We start from the raw sequence: 21,449 nt of genomic DNA, 5'->3' as shown, positions 1-21,449 counted from the left end.
ACCATCCCAATAACTAACTAAAACAGACGACACACCTAACCAACTTTTTCATCAGACCAGCCAACTCTTTTTCATGGGAACAGCCAACTTCTCTCCAACTTGGGATATCACAGAAGTAGATGGACAGTGTCTTTCTACTTCTTCATGTTTTGAACACATTTTTTATTTCCATTTTGATAAAACTGGGGTATTTATATGGAGTTGTAGCTAAGACTCCCTGAGGAGCAGGGAAGGGAAACAGGGGGATATCCCGTGTCAAACTCTCCTCACATCCAATCTGCACCCCTCTCCTCTGCGATCTTACTACCATAGTTTGCGCCATTTTGTTTGCACTGCTGCTACTGGTCACTGCACAGATTACTCTGTTTATGTAATTGCTCTGCATTTGCAATTCTCCACATCACTCTATATAGAGTGAAGTTCTACATGCAGGCTGCATGGACACAGTAATAGGGACATTATTCTGCAGCCCCAGAACATGGCACTATACACAAGGCCCATCCCCTGTACATATATCATACACCAATCCACCTTTCCACACAATGCTGTACCCCCTGTAACCCTCCACACATCTAACACTGTAGGCCTATCCCTTTTCCTGACCTCCACACTCCAGGTTGTCTCTTTCCCTGGTAGCATGGAGCAGCGATCTCTGAAGCTTGCAGCGAGTCCTTTTAAACTGAAGGATCATCCAGGATCCAAATCTCTCCACCGGTCTGTCACTCTCCATAAACCTATACAGACTCTCTCTCACAATCACTTATACAAAGTTTCTCACCCGCTGTTATACTACCTGTCTCTCACCATCTATTCCATTTTTTTATCCCATGTAGCGCTCATTAACCGCACCCCCATCTTTCTATCCTTCCATGTCTCTTTTCCCCTGTCCCCCCTCTATGCATTACAGCTAAAGCAAGCTGGCCAGGCATTGTGTGTAGCATAAACCAGGTGTGCAGTGGCTGCACCAGAGCAGAGCTCAGACTGGCAGTGTCCCTGCTGCGATCCTTGCTCCATGCAGGACAGCAGCAGACATTACCATTGCTCTTGATTTGCACCTGGCCTGCTGATGTGATAATCCCACCTACTGTATCTGGACCAATCATTTTGCCCATTTTTCACCACATGGGAGCAAACTACTGATTATCATCTGCTCCATTATCATTCCAACCAGCTAACTAGCTGGCTGGTTGGATTGTCATCATTGTGTATGGCCAGCTTTAACATCGGTTATCTGGATCATGCACACGTTATGGGTCTGCCTTCATGTGGGGACATAAGCGCGTCTATAATTAATCTTAAATACTATGCATGGCTAGGGTTGGATGGATTTGGCCACCAAACATGAGATTTATTTAACTGTGCAGTTGGTCCACCTGGGTTTCTGCTCTTGAACTTGTCCTTGCTTGGCCACTGATCTGCATTTCTAATCCAATCAGCGTTTGGTTGGCAGCAGCAAAGACATTGGACGTGTCAGAGATTCCTGTTATAGGACAATGCTGCCTTTCCTGAACTTTACACTCTTGAGGGAAGTTCCCTATGGCTGAACCATGGGGTATACATACTGTACTGTGGATCAAATTTATTAGAATGGGTAATACACACTCCTGCTCATTTGGATTTCTATTTTGACATCTCATCTCACCATTATTTAGGTATCTGGAGCTCAGACATTCTGCCTTTGCACAGTGGGGGTGTAATGTCTCCCATTAAATCAGAGTCCCTTGTACCTCAACCTGCTTCAGAGCATCTCTAACTGAAAGTCTAGATCTTGAAAATATTTTCAATTATCCCATCTGAGGGAAGATGGGTCGTGTTCATTTAGGTTACAATGGGAGACCGACTTGGGACTTCTGTCTCACAGGGATTAGAATTATATGCTAAAGTTCCTTGTGCGGCTATGGCATTTCCCAGAAATAGGCAGATCCAATTTTAAGTTCCCAGTCTTACAGACCGCAGTTTGCCTGGTTGACTACCGAGTACTGTCTTAAGTGTGGCATGCTGTGGCTGCTTTCTTGCATCTGCTATGGTTCTGCCCTCAAGATTCTTAGTTTTGGTCCCTGGTCCCGAGTGTGTGGCTAAGACCAGAATTAGGATCGTCATATAGCATTGTTGGGCCTGGCTGACTTCATAAACTCACACTATAGGTCAATATCATCTATATGCTGGCTAACAAAACATTCTTTGGATTCATACTCCCCTGCATCATAAAAGGTGTATTTCTCCATTTTGGCTTTGATTTGTATTTTTGCTTCATAATGCTTGCATGAAATGTACGTTCTGCTCTTATTGTTTGTTACCTCATCATACACTGTCCATTATGTTTTATGTTTGTGTGTCAAACTGTTAATGGGTTTTTTTTGTTACCATTGTTTTTTACTAAAATAAATAAAGGTAACAAAAACAAAAAAAAATCATTGACAATGGTAGACACACAAACATTAAACATAATTTTACTTCCCTATGTATTGTCCCATAAAATGACCTGAATAACACTGTACTGTAGTTACATGTATGTGAATATGAACTGTACAAGTTTACATTATTCAGAGCCCTGATCTAATTTTCTGCTCACAACTCTGTCAGAATGTAAATAATGCAATTGTCTATTCTTCCTGATTTTATATTATTTATGGCACAACAAGCTGGGTGCGTGGAACAAGGTAAAAGGACATTTCAGGTACACTTGAAAATGCATTCAACTTCACCTACATACAGGATGTGTCCTCAGGATTTTATCCTCGGTACAGCATGCACTGCAAGATGTCTGGCGTGAGTGACCCAGCAGTCCTATGCAATTCAGGCATCTTTTTTTTCTTATGCACATATCCATAAGCAAATAATAGACCCAAGCACATTACAGTAGAACATATTTCATATGCAAATAGAAATGATGCAGATAGTCTGCTTGTGCGTCTTATCTGCATAGTAATGCAAAACAGATACATTTTCTGCAACAACAAAAAAAGCCACAAAAAGCACTGCATACGTAACCTCGCTCACGACTAGTGTAACGTGACTAACAACAACGTAAGACTCATCTTTATCTGACAGGAAGTCCTAAAAGAATGCACAATATGGGGACAATTCAATCCACCCATTATGTGCTCGGTATGCGGTCATTAGGTCGAACCATATTGGGTCGACATGGTTTAAGTTGACACATGAAATAGGTCAACATGGCTAAGATTGACAGGGTTGAAAGCTCGACACAAGCATTAGGTCGAAATTAGGTTTTCACTTTTTTTTTTAACCGTTAAGTGTTGACAGGCAGTATTTTATGCCCTACCATCCACTAGGGCGTGTAGGGAGAATAGAATAGTGTGAAGGTCGCAGCGAGGCACCGTGCCCGAAGCATGGCGAGGGGAAGCAGGACTCATTGTTGACATTTGGGATTTAAAAAAATGGTACTTGTGTAACAGCTTAAAATAGGATTTAAAAAAGGTACTTGTGTAATTACTAGAGATTGTAAGCTCGTCAAAGCCCACTTCTCTTCACATATCACTCACAGCTCTCCTATACTCAAACACTCAGTGACCATCTTCGTCTGCATACTCATCTCCATCATTGGCCTCAAGCCTTTAGTTGTATGTTGATTGAGTCCTCACTACTTACAGTTAAGCTGTAATGTGTATTGATCTGTGGCGCTCTTTATTTGTACTCTATTTTTGTTCAATGTTATGCCAAGTTTTGTCTCCCTGTAATGTTCCTTTTGTACAGCGCTGCCAAACACTTGTGGCGCCTTATAAATAAAGTTATAATAATAATAGCACGGTGCCAGTTACGTAGTTAACGCAGCGTCCCTGTCAGAATTAGCGTTGTGTTTCCGCGGCCAGCGTAGTCAGTCAGCGTTACGCAGTTACCCTAGTCAGTCAGAGGTAAAGTGACTGCATTATTTCTGACACTGTTAATTATTGTACTTTAAGTTGCTTTCTTCTTATTCTTATTTTTATTATTATTATTAACAACTAAAATCAAGTCGTCATTACTGTCTCAGATGTATGATATGGCATGTGTGAATGTGTTCCTGAAACACCCCCACTATCCACGCCAGCCTGAAGCGTGGCGAGCGCAGCGTTACGCGTCCTCCCGACCTTTTCATACTCCCACTATCCACATCAGCGTGGAGTTTATTTTATAAAGTGTGGTGAGCGCAGCGAGCCACCAAGCCCGAAGCGTGGCGAGCGTAGTGAGCCCGCGAGGGGACGCAGATTATTTTACATGTATTCCGCATCTGCTCGCCACACTCCACACCGACGTGGATAGTGGGGGTATGAAAAGGTCGGGAGGATGCATAACGCGTGCGCTCACCACACTTCGGGATGTCGTGGATAGTGTGGGGTTCAAATGGAGGCATTTGCCAGTATGTAACATGGAGCACTGGCAAATGCCTCCTTTATTGTGCAACAGATGCACTTGCATCTGCATAACCCTCTTTGTGCACGTGCTACCGAACCCCCTAGCCCTGTCTCCCTGAAGCGGACACGGGCAGAGTTGCCATACCCTGCCGCAATAATTACTGAGATGCAGGAGCGTGATCCCCTCTCTGCCGGTGTCTGCCAGCGCAGGGGATCTGGCGGTTACCGGCGCTGTGTGAGAGGCGCTCACTAGGCTTGCCATGGATGCCGGGGACAGAGCCATGGACGCCGCGGAGTCACTGCGCTAACTACGCTAGGCAACCGTTGGGCTACACTGACAGCGTAGCTTAGCCTACGCTGAAAACGTAATGTAGTGTAGCCGGGCGCAGTGCTATTACACAAGTACCTAAAAAAACACCCGTGAAAACTCATGGTGCCCTTTTGACTGTCAACCTAATGCTTGTGTTGACCTTCCAACTCTGTCGACCTTAGCCTTGTCAACCTATTTCACGTGTCGACATTCAGTGGTCAACCGAATATGGGTCAACCTAATGTCCTATACCAGGCATGTCCAACGTTGGCCCTCCAGATGTTTTGAAACTACACATCCCAGCATGCTTTGCAATAGTGTTAGCATTCTCTAATAGCAAAACTGTGGCAAAGCATGCTGGGATGTGTAGTTTCACAACATCTGGAGGGCCAACGTTGGACATGCCTGTCCTATACCCATGTGCCTTATCAGCACACATTCTGAGCACCTCTAAGGCGAAATACAAATCACAAGTTTATGCTCCTTTACCAGAGCAAGGCTCTGTCCTTTTGATATTTCACTCCTAAAAAATGAACCAAAGCAGTTGAGGACCTCTTCAAGGAGGACAAAAAAAAGAGGTACATCTCATTGCTACACCCCCCCCCATTATATTTTCATTACAACAAAAAAAAAAACCTCCAGTACAGTAACAAAGGCAAGAAGGTCTCTTTATTTAGCAAACATTTGCTACGGTAATGTGCTCTGTGTTTGCTTTAGGCCGTGCAGTCATTGCGAGTCAGTGGCAGCTCAAATAATATTTAATCAGTCTTGTAACGCAATGTGCATGAAATTATTCAAAGCACATTACACGGCCGTGCGTGTCTCAGTTACCCGGCGCGAGAAGAAAGGAATGCAGAATAGGTTGCTCTACAGAAATAGAAAACGCAGTATATTGTTACACTGGACAGGGCAGCCAGAGACTAGTGCAAATGACAGGCACAGAAGAACATTTCACTAATCTGCACCAACCAACCTGACTGCTGCATAAGCATCATATACAAAACACATAGTGAAATCCCAATACCTGCTGATATCCTTTGCCCCAGCTGTTGCTAAGCACTGGTAATCTAAACGGATAGATAACACTGAAGGCAAATTCAGACAAAACAGATCCGACTGTAAAATAAGTCGGAGCTGTTTAGTTGGAAGCAGCCGCGAACTGTCGAATTCACGGCTGTTTTTGGACAACCCGTGGCCGTTTATCCCAAACACGACCACTTTTCGACACTTGACAGCCTGAACATTGAATACTGGCTGTTGAGTTGCAGACCCAGGATTCTGACTGTCGAGATGTTCCGACAGTTGGAATCCCATATTGAATACCTCCCTTAAGGTGCCCATACACGTAACAATTATTGTATACAATATCGCATCTCGGTTTTGTGATACGATGAGATCTAGTACAAAAAGTATGTGCTGCACATACTTTTTGTACTAGATCTCATCTCATCAAAAACCGAGATGCGATATTGTATACAATAATTGTAACTTGTATGGGCACCTTAAGAGAGAAGGAAAACTACTGTGAATGGGCGCTCATTGGTGTAGTAGCAGCATGTGACATTCTTACTTAATCATAATATTATCATCACGTTATATTATATAGCGCACACATATTCCGCAGAACTTTACAGAGAATATTTGAACATCACATCAGTCTCTGCCCCAGTTGAGCTTACAATCTATATCCCCTACCATTACACCTTCCGTGCTGCCATAGTAAACTCTTGATGGCAATGAATGCCCATTTGCTACTCAAATACTCTACTGATTATATATTTCCATAGCTGCATCAGCAGGTAAAATAATATGAAATTATATATATTGTAATGTAATTTACTCAATTTTTCATTTACTTATTGTTGTTATGGGTTACAGACTGAGAAATTGGAAATATTTTACTTCCTTAAGCTAAAGCAGAGATTATGGTATTTCTTCCTTAGAATCCTTATCTCTGATGTTGTAAGGGGCCACAAATGGTTGGTCCTATAACACCCTCTAGGAAGCAGTGCAATGAAGAAAACAAAACCTTTAATAAGAACCCAAATCTCTCTCATTACGGTGACTAATGTCATAAAAAAACTCATGGATCCTGGAAATATTAACCCACGATGGTAAAGTACACCAAAAGAGCTTCCTTGAGTGTTTCAAAGAAGACCAGGAGAAAACCAAGAATTTCAGTCTGATGTGGAACATGGAAACCACCTTCGAAAGAAAAAAAGAAAAAGCACTGCTTTCTACAATACAAAAAGGGCAGTATTCAATGCCGTTGGCGAGTGGCAGCGAGGGGGGTTTGTACGACAAGGATGGCTTTTTATGGCAAGGAAAAGCCATTCTCATCGTTCATCCCCCTCGCCCTATGTAATGCTCCAGGAAAATCCTGGAATGGCGAGGTTCAACACAAATGCAGCAAATCCGCTCCACCTCACTGAAAAGAACCAGCGAGGTGGAAACGGAGTTAAATACTGACCCGTGAGCAATCAGCACTGCTCGCACTTTGCCATTGAATATTCCCCATTGTGAATGGAGTCTGCTGAGAATAGTGAGGGTCCATTAGACACACATTGAGCCAATGACTAGAATATACATATTCAAGTGAAGAAAACACAGGAGAGCGTAGGAAGCGTTCAAAATGTAGTATTTTCAGTCCAATGGAGTACATGGAAAAAGTCTTCAAATGTGGATTCTCACTTTATAAAAACATTTTCCTTTAGGCTGGGACCACACAAAGCAGCACAGTGGGTCTCATTCAGTGTGACCCACTTTGCTGCAAGGAGGCAGTGTGGGGTCAAACACTGCAGTGTGGCCCCAGCCGACCGGATTTCAAGGGTAACACAGTAAGGCTGTAACACACTGTGTGAACACATACATTGAAATCCCACGGTATGGTGCAACCGCATGCTGGTATAGTGCAACCCAGCGACTGTGAGCCACACAGCGAATGTGTGGGCAGCCCCATGTGAGCGTGTGAAGGCTCCTTCCGGCCAAGTGGGTCCCACTGAACGGGCCCCTGCACTTAGGATGAAAGGTAATTGCCGCTAAAATATTATAAATCTAACAGCCAGTCATTTCAAGAACACTCTGCAGGAATAGGAGCACATATATACTGGATGAAAGGAGTCCAGAAGGAGCAATATTTTTAACAACCAGCAAATTTCTTCTTCTAGACACATTGGTGGCATAGACTGTAAGCTTGTATGGATGGGGACACACTGGGCTATTATTGTCCAGAACTGTTGTTTTGATCCAAGTTGGAAGAACATATTGGGTATATAGCTCAGTATATATGCCCAATACGCAAGTGCCCACGGTCACTATAAATGCAGGCATCTGAGCGATAAAGCTAATGACTGTGGCATGTGTGATGGAGAAAGTATCGATTTGTTGCTTTGACACATATTACATGGTTTATTGTGTAGGATATGAAATGGCGATATCAGCTGGAGACACATAGTCCCAGTATGTAGCCAGCTTTACTATTTTCTGCATAATTATGTTAACTGTATACTGTAAATATGTATAAAGTCTGAACGTCCATATCTTGTGGTCCGCTTTATACTCCTTATTAACAAAAGATAATAAAGATTACAAGTCTGCAGTATTGTCCACCCTGCTCTTAGCTTGATGAATCATAGCTTTAAAAGTAATGCTGTTAAAACCTCTACTTCAGAAATACGGATAGCCCAACTACAAGATCATAAACCATCTGGCGATGTATTGTTTGGATGCAGGATAACCCCAACTGAAAGCATCATAACAATCATTCTTGCAAAATAGGTCTTCAAAGTCCTAAGGACATCCAAGGCATGAAGACATGCCTCTTCCTCCATAGACAGATTGTTGCCTAGTGCCGGATATGAAATGCTGTGATCTAAATGGAACACAGAAACCACCGTAGGCTGAACAAAGCATTTTGTACTAAGAACAGTCTTATCTTGAGTAAAAAAAAACAATGGGGGCGTTCAAGACAGAGCTCATAGACACCCTCTAAGGATGAGGAATTGGCAAAATAAAAAAACATTTTCCATTCAAGACTCTTATGTTTAGCCAAGGAGAATAAAAAGAACATTACCCTCCGAAATCATTAAACTTAATTGAGAACAAAAAGTGATGGGCAAGAGATGGTCTCAAAGATGATGAATTAACAGAAGGGGATTTTTTTTTTTTTTTACCATTGGTGAAGGGGGCTGTATACTAGAAAACATTTGGGACTTCCGATAACTGCCTCTAAGAAAGGCTAAATTCTCAATTCAAACACATAAACCCTGTAGAATCTTGTGAACAAAAGAACAGGGCACACTCAGATGTGGCATGTGATGAGCCACCGAAGAGACTCACTACTACCGCTGACCAGTTCCTTTGTAAGCAAGAACAATGGTAGACCACCACCTAATATTGGATTGTGCAAAGTTCCATCAATGCCTTTCCTAAGCATCAGAGATCTGAGGCATGCTGTGACTTGCAGACATTAATGTCCTCTAAAAGTAAGTCTGCAATGTCCTGGCCACATCCAATGAAGGGAAATATCTCTAGTAGTCAGAGGAGAGGCACAGCTGATTAATAATATAAACGTCAAAGCAAAAGACCACTTTTTTCTGAATAAAAGGCAAACCTTGTCTTTATGGAAAAATAAGACTAAGCACCCATCAATTCTTCCATCAGGTAAAATGATAAAAAAAAACTAACTAAGGGTTATCACCACCCTTAGTTAGTTTTTTATCATTTTAACTGATGGAAGAATTGATGGGTGCTTAGTCTTGTTTTGTTGCCATACACAGGTCTGGCTGGTCTGATGCACAAGTTGGACCAGATTTCCCTTGAGCTCCCCAGGAGGGTTCCTTCCGACTTGGCAGTTAATGTGCCATTTTTAACATGCATACGATTGAGTTGCTCAAGAGAAGTCGGATATGATATATCGTGGGAGCGATTGATCTTATGTGCTGCAGGATCTGATCCGATGTGCATAGGAATGTGCATCGGATCAGATCTGGTATCTAACCCCTCTGATTTGGGATGATTTCACCTTAAGACAACAAACAAATCAATAGATTTAGGATTTAAAAAGAAAGCTAGTTAGAGGTGTTGATTGTATGCAGAGACCGATAATATTTTAGCAGGTGATGACAAATAATTTTTATTAAACAGTACAAACAAAAATGACAACATATGGAGTACTATAGATTTGTGTTCCTATGAGCTTCTTTAATGTAAGACCACAAAATAATAGTGGTAAAGTACCCAAAAGTAGGTAAATGTGTGAAACAAAACTAAGTTATATGAATACTCCTATAAACATTTCATACAGGACATTACATTTTTTAAATATGTTTGGAAACACCAAATAAAATCACATTTTCAAAAAAACAGGAGTGACAGAACACTGGAAAGAAATCGTAATACTCACAGGTAAAGGCACGGACATGACCATATTGCCCCCATAGACGGCTGGTACATACAAGATACTGGTACCGGTGTGAGGATCTATTCTCTGCACAGGACTAGGAGATTTTCCCATATTTGTGTGTGGACCCATGGGAGGAGTATATGCTCGGATAGGATTGCCAATCAGTACAGATGGGTTGGGTTGAACTAAAGACAAAAAGGAGAGGAGTGAGAAGCAAAACCATGACAATGCTGCATTACAGAGAAGTTCCACATACTACAGCCACTCTCACTGTCCATTACTGTATTATGATGAAAGTTCTGCAAGGACCAACCAAAAAGGAGTACATGTCTAATCTGGGTTATTCAATTTCTTGGGAGGCACACAATACTATACAGTGGGAACAACAAAGCTTAATTCAATAACTGGAAGAAAACATGCTATAACTCATAACGTCCAATCATTGGTCTACATTAAGGGAGGCCAGTAACTGATGGAGCTGGGAGTGGCCTCCTTTCTCTAATCTTTTCCTACCACTAAACTTCGGTACACACCTACAGATTTATCTGTCCAATCTATCTGGTGGGAACAAATATCTGGTAATGTATGGGAGCATACAAGAAACAAACATTGGCTCGCACATGCTGGAAAACAGAAAATGGTCAGACAAATTGGTTAAACCCATTTGCTTTAACAAACTTACCTGAACAATCATTTTTGCCCATTTGAAAGCAGTTGAAAGCAAAAAGTTGATTGTCATTTGCTCCCATACCTACCTGCTTTTTGTTCCCACCAGACAGATTGGACATATAAATTTGTAGGTGTGTACCTAGATTCACTCATGTTATAAATTAATTATCATCACCGTCTCATATACCGCAGCAAATTCCGCTGTTCCCTCCTATTAAAACATATATCATACAAAGTGCTCTCACATTGCATTGTAGCAGCATGGATATTTACCCGGACCCTTTATGTCATTCAGACCCTAGCACAGAGGTGGACTTTGATTAACTGATATCACTGCTGTACACAGGGTAAATTCAACAAGATACGAGTTCTTTGGAAGATGGGATGTTGCCCATAGCAACCAATCAGATTTAGCACCTTCAAGAAGATAATAGCTAGATTCGGATTGGTTGCTATGGGCAATATCCGATCTTCAATAGACCTCCCATCTCAGTAAATTTACCCCCGCTTCTCTGTGTTTTCAGACCTACAAGACACTGCCCAGACCGAAAGAAACTCTGTCCCTGTGTAAATCTACTAGGGAATTGCAAAAAATATTGCAACACGCTATAGTGTCACACATCCATATGCAATTCAGTCACCATCAAAATGAGTTTCCCAGTCTGTGCAAATGTAAGTCTGATACTTCCACAACTCTGCGACAGAGGCTGATGCCAGCGCTGATGTTACACACCCTCCCTTTAACACCTGGGCACAACTTTTTTTTGGACACTCCCAGAAAATGGCAGATGTCCACCCCCAAATGCCAGCTCCCCGTCTATCAAATTGGAGGAGGTTGCGTTTAGATATTTTCACTAAATCTGTCCCTATTTCATTTGATAATCAAATGGAATGTGAATTCGCACAACAGCGATCAACTGTGAATAACCCCCAAAGTTCATTTCCCTCAAATTGCTTTGTTACCAATACCTTTAACTGAGACCCTGTCAATGTATTATGAGGCAGCAATTAACAGACATCTCACCACCTGTTAATTCTTACAACAGCCCTCTACCGATCTTGGTATTATCTATTCTATACTATAATCAGAACTTCAAACTTTTCACCTAGCAAGCACTATTGATATCAATAGTGTAAAAAAAAAAAAAAAGTCTATAAATTACATTAGAGGTTTTTGTACCAACAGTGACTGCGCTCATTGAAAAAAAATTATGCTTTTTTTGTGCCCCACATATAGGGCAGTATTCAATGACAAATATTCTCCGTGCATGGCGAGAGATTTTTTCTCTCGCCATGCACTCTCCCTGTTCCGGAGGGCTCGCTGCCTCTCCTGCTCCCTCTATTCACTCGCGGCGAGTCTTAACCCCTGCAGCGGACGAGCGTCCGCGGCAGGGAGCCGTGGGACGGTGGCAGCCAGAGAGATTAAAGTCTCCCTGGCGGCCCCAGAACATATGTGGAGGGGAGGGGGCTCCCCGGGACCCAGGCAGCACAAGCTGCCCCCCCCTATAGCCAGCGGGGGACCCAGTATTCACTGCACCCGATCGTGCATATGTAATGATCGGATGCAGTGATTATATGAATATCTAATGAGCGGCTCGAGCGCTCCGGCCCCCTGCTGGCTGCTCTGTGTAAAAAAAAAAAAAAAAAATTAAAAAAATATATTTTTTAAATTAAATATATATTCATGTGCTATAAGCACATGAATAAAAATAACATGCCCCTTCACAGAAAAAAAAAACTGATTTTTTTACACCAAAATTAAAAAAAAAAAGTCCTTTTAGTTTAAAAGTTCACATTCCAGTTCTCCATGAAAAGATGGAGAATTGCTACACGGAGAGAGACGGCGAAAATCACTTAAAAAGACGGCGAATATTTCACATTGAATAGGGTTGCTCGCTTTTGGAGAGCAAAAGTCTCCATCCAAGGCGAAAAAAGCACAAACTTGCCATAAAACACAACGAATTTTCTCATTGAATACTGCCCATAGTGTCAGACCACCCACATGCCATACATATAACATCATGGGAAAGGTTACTCATTTTGCAATACAAATAATGCTTATAAATACATTATATTGATCTCACATAGCCAACAAGTGCAGTGCTGGGGGCAGAGAGAGGGAGAAGGTGTGTGCGTGTGGAGGGAGAAGGGGGTGTCAGCAGACAGAAGTTGGCACAGTGCTGGGGTTATGTGGCATTACAAACAACACTTTCTAAAAAAGCAGGACACCTGGACTTCACATTACCATGTTCAGACCATTTACATCTAAAATATCTGGCTCTTCAATCTTTTATTGCCTCCCTCCATGCCTTCCCCAATGCAGATTGCCGCTCCCCATTCTGCTCTTTACTATATACTTTATTTTTTCTTTTTTTCAGTATAGTTTTTCACTAAAGTTTTGTTCCGCTTTATACGGAAGGGGAGCAGGGTACATTCCAACAAACGACAATTTATATCAAATGCAGACGTAAAAGCCATTACATACAAAAATTATACAGAGTGTATATATGAGCGTAATACAGGGCCGGCGCCACCACTAGGCAGCTCTAGGCATTTGCCTAGGGTGCCGGCACCTAGAGGGCGGCAGTTCGCCACTCACCCCCAGCATGTGCATATAGCTGGCGGCGTCAGCGTCCCTGCAGTGCTGGAGCGGGCAGGGGTGTCCATGCCGCGGGGGTACCTGCGGCGCTGTCACTGTGTATAAAGCTGCTGCTGGCGGCGGCGGGGTCCCTGCAGTGAATAGAGAATAACTAGCGCTATGCTGCGGTGTGGGAAGCGCTTCTGGGTTTGAAAACACTTGCAGCATGCTGATTGGCTGAGATTCAGCCAATCAGAGTGTGGCAAGTGTTTTCAAAATCAGAAGCGCTTCCCGCGCTGCCGCATAGCGCTAGTTATTCTCTATTCACTGCAGGGACGCTGCCGCCGCCAGCAGCAGCTTTATACACAGTGACAGCGCCGCAGGTACCCCCGCGGCACGGATACCCCTGCCCGCTCCAGCACTGCAGGGACGCCGACAGTTTTATAATACAGGTACCACACCACCCCCCGGGCACCCCCACCCCGACTCGCCTGGGGCACTCCGGTGCCTTGCCCTGGCTTAATACCATACAATTAATTCATTGTCAACAAAGTGTAATAGGTTAACTGGGTTTAGTAATACTTTAGGCCATGTCATATTCTTTACTATATACTTTGAATAATTTTGGAACAACTTATTAGACCTACAATATTTATCTCCTATTTTCAGTTTATGGATATTCCTGCTTGTATTAGTTTCCTGTACTTGAAACTACTCATTTATTCACTTAAGTGACACAACAGAATAAGGCCTTTATAGCATTTTCTATAATACACCATATACCATCTGATTTATGAACGAATTAATCTACTCCTTCATTTCCCTAGAACCCCCAACAATTGTTTGCACATTTCTCCCCATCTGTAATTCTGGCAACTCCTCACCATATTAGTCAAGTTAAACTTCCTAATTGATTATTCACTTTCTATTTCAAAGAAGGATCTTTAAGTTCAACTACAGGCTGAATATCCCTTATGCAAAAGGTTTTTATTTGTGCATGAAACAAGGTTTCAAGACATGAAACAAAGTGTAAGTACTATCTCAGGCACTGAATATGAACGCTAAGCAACCATTTTCTTGTACATATTCAGTGCCAGTTACATATCATGTTCCCAGTAGTGCCAGTTAGATGTCCCAGTAGTTCCAAAAACTATGGTTTTCAGAATAATTTGGAGAACCGATATTGGGATAAAGGATTCTCAACCTATTTTTAAATTCTGATGACCGACTATTGTTTGAATTCCCCAACCACAGAAAGCTTATAGAGATGCTAGCATACACTCACATAAAAAGGTTTCTATACTTTTAAAATATGCTGGCATCAAAGAACACTACTTACTTCTAATATTCCTTTATTTTCTGCTGCATTTAACACCACTGACCACTCATGTTTTATACGAAGCCTACATTCAGGATGCTGCCCTATACTACAGCTCATCCTTCTTTCAAAACAGATCATCCAGTGGGGTCAGTGACAAATCCATGGTGGCGCATGTCTACATACACATTGTCCCACCATGGCCTTAGAGTTTGTATAATCTCCCTGTACTTGCGTGGGTTTCCCCCAGGTACGGTTTCCTCCCACAATCCAAAATATACTGATATTTTAATTGCCTCCCACAAAATTGAATGAATGTTCAAATATTCTCTGTAAAGTGCTGCGGAATGTGTGTGTGCTGTATAAGAAACTGCTAATAATAAATAGACTATATGTGGGCAGCATGTGACACATAAGTGTGTGTCAATGCCGCTCTAGCCCATATATACCTACATCCTTCCCAAAACCTCAGTAAGTCAGTACAATGAATCATTTCTCAGATTACACACAATGGTGGAAGTGTGGATCCTAAAGAAGTAACAACGATCGAAGAATATAAAGAGAAACTTACCCATTCCATCACCTTGAAAGTGCTCGTTCTGATTGTGATGCCCTTTTCCCTGGAAAACAAGCATCAACTAGTAAAATGACAGGCCTTTTCCGGGCTTTCTAGATAACATTATCACAAAATAGTAAGAAGGATTCAATTACCTTTGGAGGGGACTGCTGCTGTTTGGAGGCATTTGCTGAGTGCTGATGTCTGAGAGCCCGTGGAATGAATTCTGGTGCAAGTGGGTTCAGCACATAGGTTTTCTTTAACTCTAAGGCCTCTAACTGGGATTTGATCTGCTCGAATGTGATTCCGTGAAGACTTCTATTTTCATGGCAAATTGTGATGAACTGCTCCCAAAACTTCCTGCACATAAACACCAAGGATTCAGGAGTGCGCACAAATAGGGAGGTATGACGGTGACAACATCTCTGCATGAATAGGAGCTAGAAGCAAAATCACAGCTGATACATATAGGTGCTTAGTCCATTTAACGCAAGTTCTAAAGAGTTATACAGACAGCTTAGATCATGGAGCACAATATTCATTTGCAAAGTATTGGGGTAAGGTGTCAATGCATGTGAGGCCCTGGTACAAGAGCGTGTAGTATTCTGGTACATGTTCATTAAAACTAGTATGTGAAGGCTTCTGATCACCAAATATGTAGCAGATTTGGTCTTTGGGTTAATCAACATGACATGCCAATCTTTTAGCTCAGGTAATTTGGGTTGTAAGCATCTGGTGGCTCAGTAGCAGGAAATGTGATGATATAATTAGGGAGAGAACAATAAGACATGAGGCGTACAGGTTCCATTAATATTGTATGTGCTACATATGCTTAACTTATCCCAGGATTAAATACTACTGGGTATGTTATGTTCCGCAATGTTGTGTAGTCCTCCATTGACTGATAGCTAAAAGGGAAACATTTTAAAACCAGAGTAAAGTATACTGAATGAAGACATATGTATGCAAAGTTGGTTCTCCATTCCCTAAACTGAAAATTAGAATCACCGTTATATGAACAGTATCCCCTATGAAGATGCACTGCATCAGACACAGAGAGAAAAGGATGGATGTTAGACATGAGTAGATGGCCAGTCAACAACATTTACACCCAAAAATCCCATGTTAAAACAGGAGCATTATTTCCACCTCTTCTACTTTATTTGCAGATTTGCCATTATATAAAGAGCTCATGTATAATTAATCTGAAGCTAAAAAGTGTGCGGTTTCCCTGGCTGAGCTGCCAGTCTCATACAAGGTAACTGGGTGCAAGAAAGCACTGCTCGTTATCTCCTCTGCCCACTTCCACTAATGTGTCATTTGTCAATGTCTATTTTAGAATAAGTCTACAAAATATTCTGCCAATTTCTTGCAGAAACTAATGCGGATTTAATAGTTAGAAAACTGACACAACTATAAGAGTTAAAATGACTGTGGTCACAATGGGTTAGTCCAGTATCCTAAGAAGGGTGCAATGGAGATCGACATCAGTTTTTAGCAATCTAGGACTTTCTAAAGTGTTTCCAATACTCAGGAGAGTACTGTCTATACATGTGCACTAAATATTTAAAAAAAGAAAAAATACAAAAATTGCATCTCCATTTTGTTTCACGATTTAAAACACAAGTCATCCAAATGAATTCCAGGAAGTTGTATAATTAAGGCTGGAAAATCATAATGCAGAATAAATGAGGCCAAATGATCTTTCATTAACTAGGAGTCAAACACTGGGGCAGATGTATTAAGCCTAAAGGTGCCCACACACTAGAAAGATCTGCGATCGTAAGATGTGTGCATAAATTAGCCTTGAAATCTTTTTTCCGTCCTGGACAAAAGATTTCAGGCAAGCGCACATCTGTACCAAATATTTTTCTTAAGATCCCGTGTGCGTTCCTATGGATCTTTTGTTAAATCTTCTGATCTTTCGTGCAGCATGTAAGATCAGAAGATTCAGCTAAAGTTCCACGGGAGCGCGCATCGGACCGATATCGGCCGATTAACGGTAAACATCGGACGATATATCGGCCGATTTATCGGAAATCGGCCAATCGGCCCAAAAATCGTTCTAGTGTGTGGGCACCTTTAACAAGAGATAAATGCAAGGGTGATAAGGAGAGATAAACGTCCAGCCAATCAGCTCCTAACTGGCTTATTTCAAACACAGCCTGTAATATGACAGTTAGCAGGTGATTGGCTGGGCATTTATCTCTCTTTATCACCCTTGCATTTATCTCTTTTTAAAGCTTAATACATCTGCCCCATTTATCCATTGACTACAATAAAAATGCCCAAGTAGGAGACTTTTTTATTTGATCTATTAAAATTAAAAAGGTATCCATTGTAACCAAATTGTATCTAATCTTAGCTTTGGTCAGTCTATTGCTAACTGGAAAACGGAATTCTGATTGTTACGGGCTATAACCCATTTTTATTATTTGCAGCTGGCTCGTGTAAGAATCATAAAAAGAATACAATGTGCTACATACAGTAATATTTATATTCCATTTTCATAGGACCTAACTCTCCTGTACATCTGCATCTTACTCGGCAGAACATGAAGACCGTGACAGATGCTGGAATTCTATCCTGCACACTTCTTGCAGCTGTCAAAACCGCTGCTTGTAATACAAAGTTTACATTTGTCTCTTGAAACATAATGAGTTTACAGTGACACCTGGCAAGTGTCATCAAACACAGAAGATTATAAGTGCAAACACAACAGCTAACGAGTTGCTGCGAAGCAGGAACTGCAGGCTATCCGTCTAATCATGCAACCCTCTGCTTTTACAGGCCTTTGAAGCCTAAAGCTTGTATCAACAAACCATTTGTTTACATATTGCAGATCAGCCACCTATTTCCTATTAACTAGACCATTCGCTGGGCCCAATTAGCTTCCACTGGGAAATGAAGACCTACCTAAGAAAACTTTGCACTTCTCCTCCAAGCTAAAACAACTGGACAAAACATACATGAAAAAGGTTTTCTAGTCTTCAAAAGTGGACACAAATTTTATTTAAACTGTATGCAGTAATAATTCTTGTTAAGTAACCTGCTCTGCAGTAAAACGGTCTAATTTGCCAAAAAATACACAAGGTTCAATATAGTGTTTTAAACCAAAGTAATGACATGTCATTGATAATAGAGATACTTTACCTGCATCTTCCAATAGAGCACAAGGCAATGGGGTCTCCAATCACAGCCACCAGGGACTGAGCCCGAGTAATGGCTGTGTTCAGGAGTTTATAATTGGACAGGAAGCCATAGTCCAAATCTTCGGTGGAATCTTCCAAGAGCTGCTCCTTGCGTTTGATTGGGGTCTGTTTGTGTTTGCATGTGTGTCTGGTCCGGACTGTGCTGAGGAACAGGACTCTGAACTGTTTCCCTGCAGGCAGGAAATAAGAGACCTGTGAAACTCTCTACTAGTATGGTTCTAGCCAATTCTACATTTCATCCATAAAGATTTCATATATTTACTGCCCTGGCAAACCGTAAATCATTTTCATTGCAACATTTTTCTTACCAGTAAAAGGTACTACATAAAATATCCTGTCCTTGTATGTTAAACCACAAACATTTCCAATCCTTTGTAGGATTTCTCACTCAAGAAAATTATAATTCATCTCATGTAAATATTGGCAAGTTATTGTATCCTATCCTTTTTTCTAGAAATGTATACTTTTTTTTAAATTATCGTCTTTATTGAAGTTTTACAAATTTACATACAATTGACAGCATATATACCAGTGATTTTCAACCTTTTTACCTTGTGGCACACTAAACAAGATTTAAATATTGCCAAGGCACACCATGAGATCCCCACAGGGCAAAACACATTGGCCCCCACCGGAAAAAAACAAAACCTAATGGCCCCCATATAAAAACAATCACACTGGTCCCCACAGGTAACAAAAATAGAATACCTTGGCCCTTTACATGAAAAGAAGAGGCTGGTAAATAACAGTTGAACTGGTGGTGCCTATAAACTGATTTGGGCATCTCTAGATCTGGGGGCACACTTGAGAACAGCTCAAGGCACACTAGTGTGCCACGGCACAGTGGTTGAAAAACACTGATATATACAAACTATTACACTACAATACAAACACATCACAAAACAATAACAGTTTGCCAGGCACCAGCAACCAATTAAATTACAAGTTTACAGAAGAATGGAAGAAGCACACTTATCTACTGTTCTCACTCCCGTATACTGCCCAGGGTAACTCCTATTTCTTTTACTATGCTCTTCTTGTTAAACTAGGCTATCAGGCAGTACTATTTATTTAATGTATACTCTTTGCATTTACTTTCCTACAAGAGTGGGTTTTATTACCTTATCTAACAAAACGTGAATTACTATATTTCTGAGTGCATTCTGATCAATCAGTACATAAAAAAAGAAAGACAGACTACACAAACTTTAGTTGATTTTCCTTGTACTAATTTAAGCAAACTTTAATATTAGTGCTCTTAATTTACTGTGTGAACTTTATAACATTCCGAATAATACCATGCCCCCCATACATCGTAAAATTGACTACTTTGATTTCTTAGAATAGACGTGAATTTTTTGTGCTCAATTGTGCAATTTACTAAGTTTATCCGCTCCTGAAGCCCCGGGCCCCTTTGCGCCATCCATGAGCAAGCAATTATCACCTTGGCAATAGCACAGAGGTTGATTGCAAACTATCTCTGCTCTGGTGGCATCAAGTCAATTGCCCAAACACCCATGATATATCCTAATGGTTGAAGACACTGATTAGGGATACCCATATTCTTCATAATTTCCCCAACTCCCTTCCAATACGGTTGTTCTTTATACTTATGATTATAAATGATAACAAAAAAACTAATAAGACGAGGACAGTAAAGCTCCGTACAAACAGGCCGACAGCATGACCCAAATGCCGAGCTTTGCCTATTTTTAGGGAAAGCCAGTGCAAGCAGGGTATACACACACGGAGCGTTCTGTGCCCCTTTTCTAAGTGATCTAGTCTCCCCATGTGTATGCTCCTTTAAACTAGAATAAAAGTAATAAGTAAAACATGCTCAAATACATGCTGTTGTAGGCAGAAGACTCCCAAATACATAATTTTGGTACTTGTTTCCTAGCACGGCCACAATCTTGTGGATCGTGTACCTTTAAGTTAAGGTACACGATCCACACGATGGACCCGATTTCCTTTGAAATCAGGTCCATTTTGCCGGCAAAGGTACAAAATCGGGGGCATCGCGTCGGTCGGGACCATTAACATTGGTCCCGACGCGACCGACGCGATGCCCCCGATTTCCCCATAGGATTCAATGTTAAAATATTTTTTAACATTGAAATCGTGAGGATCGCGTCGGTCTTGTGCCATTATAATGGCACAAGATGAGATGGACTTGATTAACCTCCATCTCACCTTTAAAAAAAGGTGAAAAATGTGAAATGGGCCAATATGACCCATTTCACATTATAGATGTCCCCGTCGTCACCCCACGATAGACGCCAACCCAAAGCGTGGCGAGCGCAGCGAGCCCGCGAGGTGCGCGTCCTCCGACCTTTTCATTCCCCTACTATCCACGTCGGCGTGGAGTTGAGAATAGAATAGTGTGGCGAGCGCAGCGAGCCACCGAGCCCGAAGCGTGGCGAGCGCAGCGAGCCCCGCGAGGGGACGCGCATAACTTCACAGGTATACGCGTCCCCTCGCTGCGCTCGCCACGCTTCGGGGCTCGGTGGCTCGCTGCGCTCGCCACACTATTCTATTCTCAACTCCACGCCGACGTGGATAGTAGGGGAATGAAAAGGTCGGAGGACGCGCACCGCCGCCCCTCGCGGGCTCGCTGCGCTCACCACGCTTCGGGTTGGCGTCTATCATGGGGTGGGGTTTACGTCGTTAAATTTGGGGGTCTAGGGAATATTTTACATTGAATCCAATGTAAAATCGGGTCCCAGGGACCCGATTTACATTTAAAAAAATCGGGTCCAAAATCGGGTTGGTCGCATCGCATGCGATGCGATCGACCCGATTTTTCCGACACGACCACCCCGATGTAAATCGGGGTGGCCGTGCTAGGAAACAAGTACCATAATTTTTTCAGTTAAACAGCAGTTTCCATGAGTGGAGGTGTTTTGGGGAAGCTCGGTTCTTCAGAATTTGTGCAGCTTTGACATAAGTGCCTAATTCCTGGACCAGCTTGCAGAATTTCCCAGTTGGATGAGACAGAGTAAAGCGCTCTATATGCTAACTCCTGATGATTTTGTATAAAACTCTCA

At 41.9% G+C, this 21,449-nt stretch overlaps 1 protein-coding gene across 3 annotated transcripts in view; it reads right to left on the bottom strand.

Moving 5' to 3' along the window:
* HELZ (helicase with zinc finger) overlaps positions 1-21,449 on the bottom strand; it is a 138,652-nt gene that overhangs the window by 16,611 nt on the left and 100,592 nt on the right. For all 3 annotated transcript variants that reach the window (XM_083148191.1, XM_083148193.1, XM_083148192.1), the window contains exons 21-24: positions 18,344-18,572; positions 15,346-15,550; positions 15,206-15,254; positions 10,070-10,254 (exon numbers count right to left, since the gene is read on the bottom strand). In XM_083148191.1, the coding sequence (XP_083004317.1) occupies positions 10,070-10,254; positions 15,206-15,254; positions 15,346-15,550; positions 18,344-18,572 (668 nt within the window). The remainder of the gene's footprint in view (positions 1-10,069; positions 10,255-15,205; positions 15,255-15,345; positions 15,551-18,343; positions 18,573-21,449) is intronic.

This window comes from Crinia signifera, chromosome 6, assembly GCF_055691185.1.
Source record: "Crinia signifera chromosome 6, ASM5569118v1, whole genome shotgun sequence".
Classification (NCBI taxonomy): Eukaryota; Metazoa; Chordata; class Amphibia; order Anura; family Myobatrachidae; genus Crinia; species Crinia signifera.
The sequence above is the reverse complement of the archived record's forward strand: the minus strand, read 5'-3'. Positions and strand labels throughout refer to the sequence as shown.